The sequence below is a fragment of the Bos mutus genome, chromosome 29 (genome assembly GCF_027580195.1).
Source record: "Bos mutus isolate GX-2022 chromosome 29, NWIPB_WYAK_1.1, whole genome shotgun sequence".
Taxonomy (NCBI): Eukaryota; Metazoa; Chordata; class Mammalia; order Artiodactyla; family Bovidae; genus Bos; species Bos mutus.
The window spans coordinates 28,298,170-28,309,042 of NC_091645.1; the positions used below are offsets into that span (position 1 = coordinate 28,298,170).

The 10,873-nt window shown below is 47.0% G+C and overlaps 1 protein-coding gene across 3 annotated transcripts in view; it reads right to left on the reverse strand.

The window, feature by feature from the left end:
* FEZ1 (fasciculation and elongation protein zeta 1) overlaps positions 1–9,048 on the reverse strand; it is a 42,935-nt gene extending 33,887 nt beyond the window's left edge. The window contains exons 1-2 of one of the 3 annotated variants that reach the window (XM_070365102.1): positions 8,944–9,048; positions 2,652–3,007 (exon numbers count right to left, since the gene is read on the reverse strand). In XM_070365102.1, coding sequence (XP_070221203.1) covers positions 2,652–2,962 — 311 coding nt within the window. In that variant the 5' untranslated portion in view covers positions 2,963–3,007; positions 8,944–9,048. Of the gene's footprint in view, positions 1–2,651; positions 3,008–7,978; positions 8,135–8,576; positions 8,840–8,943 lie in introns of those variants that run through there. The other 2 variants (XM_070365100.1, XM_070365101.1) reach the window with 2 other exon arrangements.
* Positions 9,049–10,873: the final 1,825 nt, after the last annotated feature.

Consider the following 10,873-nt stretch of genomic DNA (forward strand, 5'->3'; position numbering starts at 1 on the left):
CTTTGGCTAAGAATTTCATTGTTTTTGTTTGAAGCTTCCATTATGTAGTTCTAACCCATCCAAAAGACTTGCAATTCATTGGCAGATGAAACCTCTAACTACCAAATCCTACCAAGTTTATTAGAACAAGAAGGCTGGGCTTAGGAGACTATTAACCAGGTTGGATATTAAATTATCTTTTTCTTTTACCCCATCATAATATTACAGTTGAAGTAGCTGGATGGGTGTAACAAACTGTATAATTTGATTCAAATTTTTTCTTTTCTTTTTTTTTTTGATTCAAATTTTTAAGCAGTAAAGCTTTAGATATGTATGAAACACACGCTGAATGCCCAGAGAGCACAGTATTTCAATTTCTCTCCCCAGATTCTTCCCACCACACTATCCCCACATCATATTTTACCTCTAAAGAATTATTCAGCTTTCAGTCATTTAGCTGAGCAGTCAATGAAGGAGGCAAGTCAGAGAAATCAGGATAAGGCCAATAATCCCATGTGATGGTAATTCACACTGAGTGGCCTCTGCTAATGTGCTAGAAAAGGGTAAGAACCTGGTTGTTGAACCTCTGTCCTTAATGAGGCAGAGGGGGGTTTAGACAAGGAGACATGATCTATTGGAAGCAAAGGAATTTTCAGAGCACAGCCTGGGTGAGGTGAGAAATGAGGTTCTTAGCCAGTCTTTAGCCCTGCTGCATCGAAACTGAGCTCCAAGGTTCCAAAGATGAGCACCATCACAGTCAACTAGACTTAAGCGATGAGCCCAAGGTCACACAGGGAGTGAGAGTGTAAAAATGGCAGTTCATAGTGTTTCTAGTCCATCGCGCACTGCAGTGAACTATGGTCAAAAAAGCTCTGTATTATAATAAAGCCCCAGAACCATTCTTTTATGACCTCGAGGAGTTGAGCAAATTGTAACAGGCTCCGAATCTAAAAAATCAGTTTGAAACTTAAAATTGAATTGAAACACGAAGCCCACAGTCACAGTATTGGTCACCAGAGTGAAATGTCCTTTGTGATCGTACCTTCAGGCTAGCATTAATTAAAAAGAAAAGGAAATGCATTACATGTACCTATGAGGCTAGCTATTATTGCTCATCCAGGTCATTCAATATTCACTCAAAAAACATGATTTGATCACTTACTACATACCACGCACTGTGTCAGATACTGGAGACAGAATAGCTAGTAAGGCAGACAGACAGCCCTAATATTCACAGAGATACAATCTCAGTAGTTTTCCAATAAGCAACTATCTGCTAAATATAATCAGGTTCAATCTTGTAGTGCAGAGGTTCCCAGTCTTTTTGGCACCAGGGACCAATTTTGTACAAGACAATTTCTCCACAGACCGAGAGTAGGGAGGATGGTTTGGGGATGACAAACGCATTTCATTTACTGTGTACTTTATCTCCAATCTAATGCCACCGCTGACCTGACAAGAGGTACCAGTCCACAGCCTGTAGGATGGGGACCCCTGCTGTAGAAGGGGTCTTCTTCCCCCACTTACTTATGGGCAACTTTTCCCCCCAAGTACATAAAAAAGAGAAACCCAAAGTGCAGTTGCTCTTTTGGCTGAAACTTCCACTACCAACTACTCGACATTTCCTGTGTGATCCCTAAAGAATAGTTGATGCATATTTATCCCTATGGGGAATTTATGCCTATTTTTACTAAATATCCCAAACACCTTCTTTAATTCATACAACAAACACCCTCTTCTCTTTCTAGTCCCTTCTTGAACAGCACTTTTCTCAAATCTCTGTTCCTGACTTCTGTTAACACCCTGCTAAGTCACTTCAGTCGTGTCCAACTCTGTGTGACTCCATAGACGGCAGCCCACCAGGCTCCCCCACCCCTGGGATTCTCCAGGCAAGAACACTGGAGTGGGTTGCCATTTCCTTCTCCAGTGCACGAAAGTGAAAAGTGAAAGTGAGGTCGCTCAGTCGTGTCCAACTCTTAGCGACCCCATGGACTGCAGCCCACCAGGCTCCTCCGTCCATGGGATTTTCCAGGCTAGAGTACTGGAGTGGGGTGCCATTGCCTTCTCCGGTTAAGACCCTGGAATGTGACTATTAAGTGACACAGGGAATACTCAAAAGCCACTTCACCTGCTTATCATCTTTACTTTGTCCAGGGTAATTCCCCAGTCTCTTGGTTCAATGTTCATGCTTTCTTATTTGTACTTAACTTTTGCAGATTATCTTTCCAGTCCTGAGGGGGTGTAAACAACTTGGAGATTTTCACAGTTCTGGTGTTTTGTAAAGCAAATTGTTTCAACAACATAGTTCCTCTTAGTTCATTTTTTTTCTTGCCCTTATCTCTAATATCTGGATGGATTATTATGATATAAAGAAAGCTGAAAATAGACAGACCCCCAAATTTCCCATGCTCCTGAATTTTGATTTTGTATCTAAGGAAATCTCTTTCCTAAAAATACTTTATTCCTTTGTGGTTTCAACTTAAGAAAACTCTAAAGGTGACTGTAAAGGGATATAAGGGAACAAGGTGAGCAGTTACCAGGGTGCGGTCTCACTGATACAAAAATATAAGTAATATGCCATAAACCCATGGACAGAAACTCGTTCTATGTCAGGGAGCCCCAGACCCCAGGGCTCTAATCTGAGACAACAGAGAACAACTGAGACGCCTTACTCCTCATCCTGCAGGGTCTCCTCCTCCTCTTGAATCTGGAACTGGTTCTTCACAGGAGCTAGGTTCTCGGTCTTGGCGTTGTAGTTCCGAAAGCAGACGTTGAGCTTCTCATCAAATTCATTCACCAGGTCCTCCATGGACTTGAAGCTGATGATTTCAGAAGAAAAATTCTCCAGCTCAGATAGGGAGGGGTCCTCGAGATGGTGGGGAGACGAGCCATAGAAACACCGGGGCTTCTCCTCAGGGTCTTCCGAGCAGCAGGGCCGAAGGTCCTCAAATTCTTCATCCAAACTCACCAGTGGGGCCTCCATCCTTGCACAGCAATCAGAAAACTGCAACGTTCAGGATTCGTTTATCTGGAAGAAATAGACACGGTAATGTGAGTTTGGACTGGGCTTTTATGCCAGCTCTGTTGAGGAGCCACAATCACTTATTACATAATCACTCATTACTCTCAGCCCCTAAAAACAAAGATCCTGCTTTACTGGCTCCATTGTCTGTGCTTCCTCACTATTATACCCTTAACGAGTGCGAATGTCATTATCAGTGTGAATAATGCTAACTTAATAAGCATGCATTTTGGAGACACACCTGCTTTCCATTCCCTGCCCCCAGAAACAAAGCCTAACTTTAACAAAGGTTAAGGATGCAGCCCACCTAGACCAGCCTGCCTAGGTGTGCATCTGCTCACGCCTCAGCTCCTGCCCAGCTGTAATCGTAGCAGTAATTTAACTTCTCTCTACTCCTCTTTTATTCTCCTTAAGACAGAAATAATAGCAGGACCTACCTCAAAGGGCTGTCCTAAAGGTTAAAGGAGTAAACACAGGTAAGTGCCTAGAACAGTGCCTGGGAGATAATAAACATCGATGTTGTTCCATTTATGTTCTTTGTATTATGATGGTGATGATTAACATAGGTCTACATCCTTAACCATGTGCTCTCAAAACTGGAGGTTTGTGGGACGTTCCCTGCTGGTCCAGCGGCTAAGACTGCATGCACTCCCAAGGCAGGAGGCCGTGGTTTGATCCCTGGTCAGGGAACTAGATCCCACATGCCAAAACTAAGAGTCTGCGTGCTGCAACTAAGACCCGGCACAGCCAAATAAGCAATTTTTTTTAATTTTAATAAATATTGAAAAGGAACTTCCCTGGTGGCCCAGTAGTTGAGACTCCACACTTCCAACGCAGGGGGAACGGGTCTGATTCCTGGTCAGGGAACTAAGATTCCACACGTAGTACAGCACAGCCAAAACAAATAAATAACCTGGAAGTTTTCCATTACTTATTTGGTGGCAAAACCTGCCATGACCTAAACTCATGTGGCAACTAAACCTGATCTACATGCTTACAGAGCTGTTTATGGTTTTAATGTATCCCATTTAGTGTGTTTTGCTGCAGAAATTTTAATTTTTTTTTTAAATTATAGAGATGGCTGCCCAGCCCCAGCCCCCAAGGGATGATATGCAGAATATGCACTCTATTACTGCATTCCAAAACCTGAGATCATCTCAATTCTGAAACATGCCTGGCCCCAGGGGTTTTGGACAGGGCTTCATGGACCTGGGTGGTACTACTCTCATCAATAAACGGTGGACTAATAGAGCACTAATACAGACTTTCATACAAGTACCTGAGTTTTCTCCAGACACACAGCTTACGTCTGGAACTAGAAGAGTGGATTAGTGACCTGTAAGAGAGAGACCCAACTACCCGTGTCCTCCAAAGCCAGACTCCACAGCCACCTGGGGCACTGCACCCCAGAAGGCTGTACATTCAGGCCTCCCTTGATTTCCCAATAGCTCCGGGCCTTCAGCTGTGATTTATCTATCCGTATGTATACAACCAAGCCCTTCCCCAATTTTAATTTAAATTCCTCGAGGACATGAACATCCTCTGGATACCCTCCCCGGTTTCTAGCACACACGGCCTGCGGCAAGGCAATCAATCAATGTGTGCTCACTGACAAATGATCTTCCGTCCCCCTCACAGAGTTTTCATTTTCCACTGCAGGCTGCACAAGCTTATTGTCTATCATGCCCTTCTCTACCTACTCCGTTTCCTTCCCTGGAACACAGCAAGGCAACCAAACTTCCATCTCTTATCTGTGTGGTGACGGATCCAGTCAGATGCTTAAATTGGAACCACTACCCAAGGAGAAGCAAACAGAGAGCAAAAACATCCTCCACCCCTACCTTTAAAACTAAAATTCTACATAAGCAGGGCAGATGGCATGCCAGGTGAGGACCTGGACAGTTCTTCCTGGGATTTTACTGGGATTGAGTCAGTTACCACCACATCTCAACAAAACACATTCTGAGTATTTATGGTTTGCAAAGGCAACGTGATTAAGACCTCAAAATACAAAAAGATACAAAAGCAGTATGACAGCTTAGAAAGAACACAGGGTCAAGAGTCAACAGACCTGCCAATGTCTGACTGAGTAAGAAGTACTGTGGGTCTTGATTTCCTCAACTGTTAAAAAGAAAGTGTTGGTATAGAGCTAATACTTTTGGAAGTCACTTTTAATAAGATATTAACATAATTAATAATTTAACTGTATATTTGAATATTATAGTTCAATCCAATATATCCAAAATATTACCATTTAAATATCTAATCCAAATTTTTAAATATTAATGAGACATTTGACACTATTTTTTCATACTAAGTCTTCAAAATATACTGTGTATTTTACATTCACACTGTGTCTCCATTTGGACCAGTCAAATTGCAAGTGTCCAACAGCCACGTATGGCTAGTGGCTACCATATCGGACACCCCAACTATTAAGTAATACACAACTAGTTGCCAGTCAGAGGTTCCTCGCCTATGGTCAACAGACTCCTGAGGGTTCTTTGAATATACCACACTTCATTTTTTGCATTTAAAAGCATATTTCAGGGAATTCTCTCATGGTCCAGTGGTTAAGACGGTGAGTTTCCACTACGGGGGGCACAGGTTTGATCCCTGGTTGGGGCACTAAGATTCCACATGCTCCTCAATGTGGCCAAAAAAAAAAAAAGAAGAGAGATAAAATCATATTCTGAGAAAGATCCCAAAGCGCTCCTCTACATTGCTAAAGTGGCTCATCGCACAAAAAAGATTAGGAATCCCTGAGTGCCAAAAGAGTGAGTTTAGAAAAGATCACTCAGTGTGACAGAAATTAGGGAAAGGTTTACAGACGAGAGATTTGTGTTGAAAGAGCCCCAGGTTCCCATCCTGGTCCTATCACTTCCCAGCTTTGAGACTCTGGGCAAATTATAAACCTCTTTGACTTCATTTCCTCATCTGTAAAATGGGGTTTACAATAGTACTTATATTGGAGGTTGCTTTGTGCAATAAATGAGACAATCTTTGAAGTGTTAAGCACAATGTATGGAATACATGAAGTGTCCAAAAATGTCAACAATATTAGGAAAGCAAAGATAGTTACATGAAAATGTGAGGTGACAGTGCTTCAAGTAAAATAAAAACTACCCTTGCCAAGATATTCCCTGTGTGATGCTTCAGAATGCTTATCAAAAGAGAGAACTATCGCTGAATGAATGTTATCATGCTTTTTACTAAGGCACTCCTGCTATTTTCAATTCATGTGGTCAAAGCTTCTCAGATCACTGGTTCCATTTCAGCAAGACATGAAAGCTAACCAGCTTGTATTCCAAATATTCACACTTTCTTTAAATCTGTACTCTTCCTGGAGGGGACAAGGGAGCTGGCACGAGAAGGTATACCAAGGAGGATGCTGATTGCAAACAACAGAATCTATCCCATCAACCAGTAACAAGAGGGCAATCCAATCAGAATCTAAGACTACAATTGAGTTTTGAGTGATAGCAACAAGCAAGATTGTTCTAAAAGCACCTGTCCTCAGCACAGGCTCTAGAGAAAATGGATTCACCTAGAAGATTATAAAAAAAGAAATGGATATCACCACTCACTCTGGAGTTCAGAAACATGATCACTGGAAAACTCTCAATATAGCCTGATTTCTTTTCATCAACTCATTTGCTCCCCAAGCGCCAAGAAGGTCTGCATGATTGACCAGCTGCGGATGAAGCTAAAATTGAAAGCACTTGACACCCAAACTGAGCCCAGATTTTGTAGAAAGAGCCCAGGCTGTGGCAGAGGAGGTGAGAGGCAAGCATCTGGCCCACCTCAGCTTCAAGAAGGGCTCCCTGAATTGGGGCTGGCCATCCTTCTTAAACGGTGCCCCTTCTCTCCTCCTTTTCCTCTTCTCTCTTAGTGGAGTGCCTCTGCCCCCAAATAAGATGTCCTACTCTTGTATCTTGGCAAGCTCATGCCTGTCTTCAGTCACAGCTCATTTCAGAAGCTTCCTTCCCTTAAAGCTGGGGTGAATTCAATTGAGCATTTATCCTCCTCCTCTGTACTTCCAAAATCAACTTGAAGAAACATAAAAATGAAGAATGGCAGAAAAAAAGGACTCATAGGAGGGTGGTCTAGTCTTTTTCTCTTTATCATAGAACGAGAGTGCAGGACTACAGTTTGCTTATGTCCTATTCCGTTTATTTAGGCTCCCAAGAGATGGTGTAATTTGGAAAAGAAAGGACCGCGGGGAGCTTAAGAGAGACCCAGTAGGAAACAAGCCTCTCGTGCAGCACAATGATACACGGTCGCCGCAGCTCAGGCTGCGGGTACCGGTTTCCCAGTGCCTGCTCTGCTGAGCTGAGCAGCAAAGAATTCACCATGCCTCCCCCTGCCGGGCCTCTGCATCTCCACACAGGCCCCACTCCAGCTCCCCTTCTTCCCACTACTTGCCCCAGAGATCAAATGATCCTATGTGCCCACCGCCCTCCAAACCGTCCCCGAAGCTGATGGTCCACTGACCCACCTTCGGTTTCCCCACTGCTGCTCAGCAAAAACCAGTGCCAAGCCGCACCTTTCGACAGAGAGTATTTCACCGCATAGAAGTCAGCAGCCTCTTTGTAGTTCTGCTCCCCCCTTCTCCCTCCTGCTGCTCCATCCACCCTCTTCCCACATCCCCTCCCCCAGGCTGCCGGGGTAAAGAAAGGCCCCTCCAAGCAGCACAAAGCCTGGTGCTCCGAGAAAGCCGGGCTCACCCCGCACAGGCCGCACACATACTCCACGGCCACGGCCCTTTCGGCCCAACCAGACCCGGACGCGGGGGACGAATGGGGGGTCAGGAGGTGGTGTCGCGGCGAGGAGGGAAGGGACGGGCAAGACAGGAGAAGAGAGGGCGTTGATAGGCCCCTGGGGGGCTCTGTCGGATGCGCCCCCAGCCCCCAGAGGCCCTGGGCCCACAGGAGTGCAGTGCGCCCCCACCAGCATCACACTCGTCCTTTCTCCGACCTGTTCGTAGTAAAACAATCGCTCCGCCAGCGTCTGCGGCAGCTGCCAGTGGTTCTGACACTGCAGGAATGCACGGTCCTGGGGAAAGGCTCGGCATCCCAGGGAGGGGCGCGGGCGGGCTGAGGGCCAGGTTCTTACAGGCATGAAAGATGCTGGGGCGTGTAAGGGAGCCGGAACAGATGACAGTCCTGGGAGGAGGTACTGACCCACTGCTCCAGCACCACCCGGCAGCGTCCCCTGCCTCCCCCAGCCCCAAACCAGGCAGCCTCCAGCCACACACACACACACGCGCGGGCGCCCCTGGCTGGCGGGCCGCGGCTCTGAGGATGCTCAAAATGCGGGTCTTCCCGAATCCCACGGCCCCGGGCACGGCAGCCCACCGTGCTCTCCCGCGAAGGGCTGGGCAGGAGGGCGATGGCCCTCGTACTCTCCCTTTACGATTCCAGGATGGGACAGGATGGGGTGCAGAGACTCGGTGCCCCCAGCCCTGCCCACCGGAGCATCCCAAGTCGCGCGGGGCCTCCTTCAACAACCCGGTCCACCCCCCACCCACGGCAGTGGGTCGGTCCGGACTAAAGGTCGCCCCCCGCGACGGCACCTGTGCGGGTCCTGGCAGAGGCAGGCGGATCGCGGGGCTCAGCTGGACACCCCCATCCAAGGGCCGCGGCGAGCGGCCGGAGCGCAGCGGCAGCGGCAGCGGCAGCGGCGAGCCAGAGAGCGCTCCCTTCGCAGCTCCGCCGGCGCCCGGCTCTAGGCTCCCCTCCTCCACTCCGCCCCCTCTGCCCCCTCCCCGCGCTCGTGCCCGGGCTCCGGGGAGGGGTAGGGTGGCGCGCGCCGGGCACCCGCACAGCGGGCACGCTCAGGACCCGGACGTCATCTTCTCGTTAACATTCCTTGCTTTCCTTGGTGCATGTGGCTTGCCTTTATGAATATTTATGACTACTATTTCTCTTTCCTCCCCTTACCCTTCAGCGCTGGCCTTTCTGCTTTGCTCATGAATATTCAGAAGCTCAAGATGCGAACTTGCAGTAACTCCCAGTGTGGGTTTCTCACTGGGAGGGCCGGGCACTGTAGCTTCACCATGAAAGCGTAGGCGGGTGGCCGAATGGATGGGCGGGGTGAGCAGGCGGATGCCCGCAGTCACACTCAAAGACCTCCCTGGACTTTCTGGACTCCCCGTTTTATTCTGCTGGGGACTGGCGTGAGCAAGCGGAGGCATGCCTACAACCCACTCGAGGTTTCAAAAGTAATAAACGCTTTTAGCACCCAAAGATGCAGGGTAGGGGCTGGCTTCAGGCCAAGAAAGCTGCAAACATTTCCACTATCCATCTGCAGGACTTTTTCATGGGTCCCACACAGAAACTCGGTACCAGTTAAACATTAACTCCTCAGTCCTCTGCAGCCCCTGGTAACCACCATTTTACTTTCTGTCTCAATGAATTTGGCTATTCTAAGTACCTCTTGTCAGTGGAATCATTTGTCCTTTTGTGTCTGTCTTATTTTCCTTAGCATAAGGCTATCAAGGTATATCCGTGTTATAGCATGTGGAAGCATTCTATTTCCATTTAAGGCTGAGTGATATTCCACTGAATGTACATAAAACAAACTTCCCAGGTGGCTCAAGTGGTAAAGAATCCAGCTGCCAATGTAAAATACTCAGGCAGGAGACGGGGGTTCCATCCCTGGGTTGGGGAGATCCCCTGGAGGAGGAAATGGCAACCCACTCCTGTATTCTTGGCTAGAGAATCCCATGAAGGGAGGGGCCTCCTGGGCTACAATCTATGGGGTCATGAAAGAGTTAGACCCATCCATTCTTTCATCTCTGGACACCTGGGTTGTTTCTGCCTTTCAGCTGTTGAACATAGGGGTACACTTTTCAGGCAACATTTTAAAAATATTGTTCTAAAAAAAAAATACATTGTTCTATGACCTGTGCTAGACACTGGGGAGGTAAAAATTCAGGCCTGTCGTCAAGAGGTGCGAATTTAGTCTGTCAATTTCCACACTCTGCTACTTGGAACCAGTAGTGGTTAAAAGATGTCTTTCCCCAAATCTATATCCACCTAGAACCTCAGAATGTGACCTTTTTGGACACAGAATCTTTGCAGATATAGTTAGTTAAAAAAAGGCTATAGTGGATTAGGGTGGTCCTAAATGCAAGGGGATACAACCAGTCCATCCTAAAGGAGATCAGTCCTGGGTGTTCATTGGAAGGACTGATATTGAAGCTGAAACTCCAATACTTTGGCCACCAGATGCAAAGAGCTGACTCATTTGAAAAGACCCTGCTGGGAAAAATTGAGGGCAGGAGAAGAAAGGGACAACAGAGGATGAGACGGTTGGATGGCATCACCAACTCAATGGACATGAGTTTGGGTAGGCTCCGGGAGTTGGTGATGGACAGGGAGGCCTGGCGTGCTGCAGTTCATGGGGTCGCAAAGAGTCAGACACGACTGAGCAACTAAACTGAACTGAAATGCAGTGAATGATATCCTCATAAGAAGAAAGGACACAGAGAAATAGGAAAGAAGCTACGTGATGATGGAGGCAGAGATTGGAGTGATACAACTACCAGTCAAGGGACACCAAAGAATGCCAGGAGCCACAGGAAGCCAAGAAGAGGAAGGGAACCATTCTTTCCCAGAACTTTCAGAGGGTGCATGGCCCTGCTGACACCTTGATTTTGGACTTCTAGTCTCCGGCACCGTGAGACTGTAAATTTCTCCTGTTTTAAGCCATCAGTTTGTGTAATTTGTTACAGCAATGCTAGGGAAATAACACAGACTTTGGTGGTGGAGTGCTCCTGTAACATATATTTAGGACTTCCTTGGTGATCCGGGCTTCCATGGTAGCTCAGATGGTAAAGAATCTGCCTGCAGTGCAGGAGACCTGGGT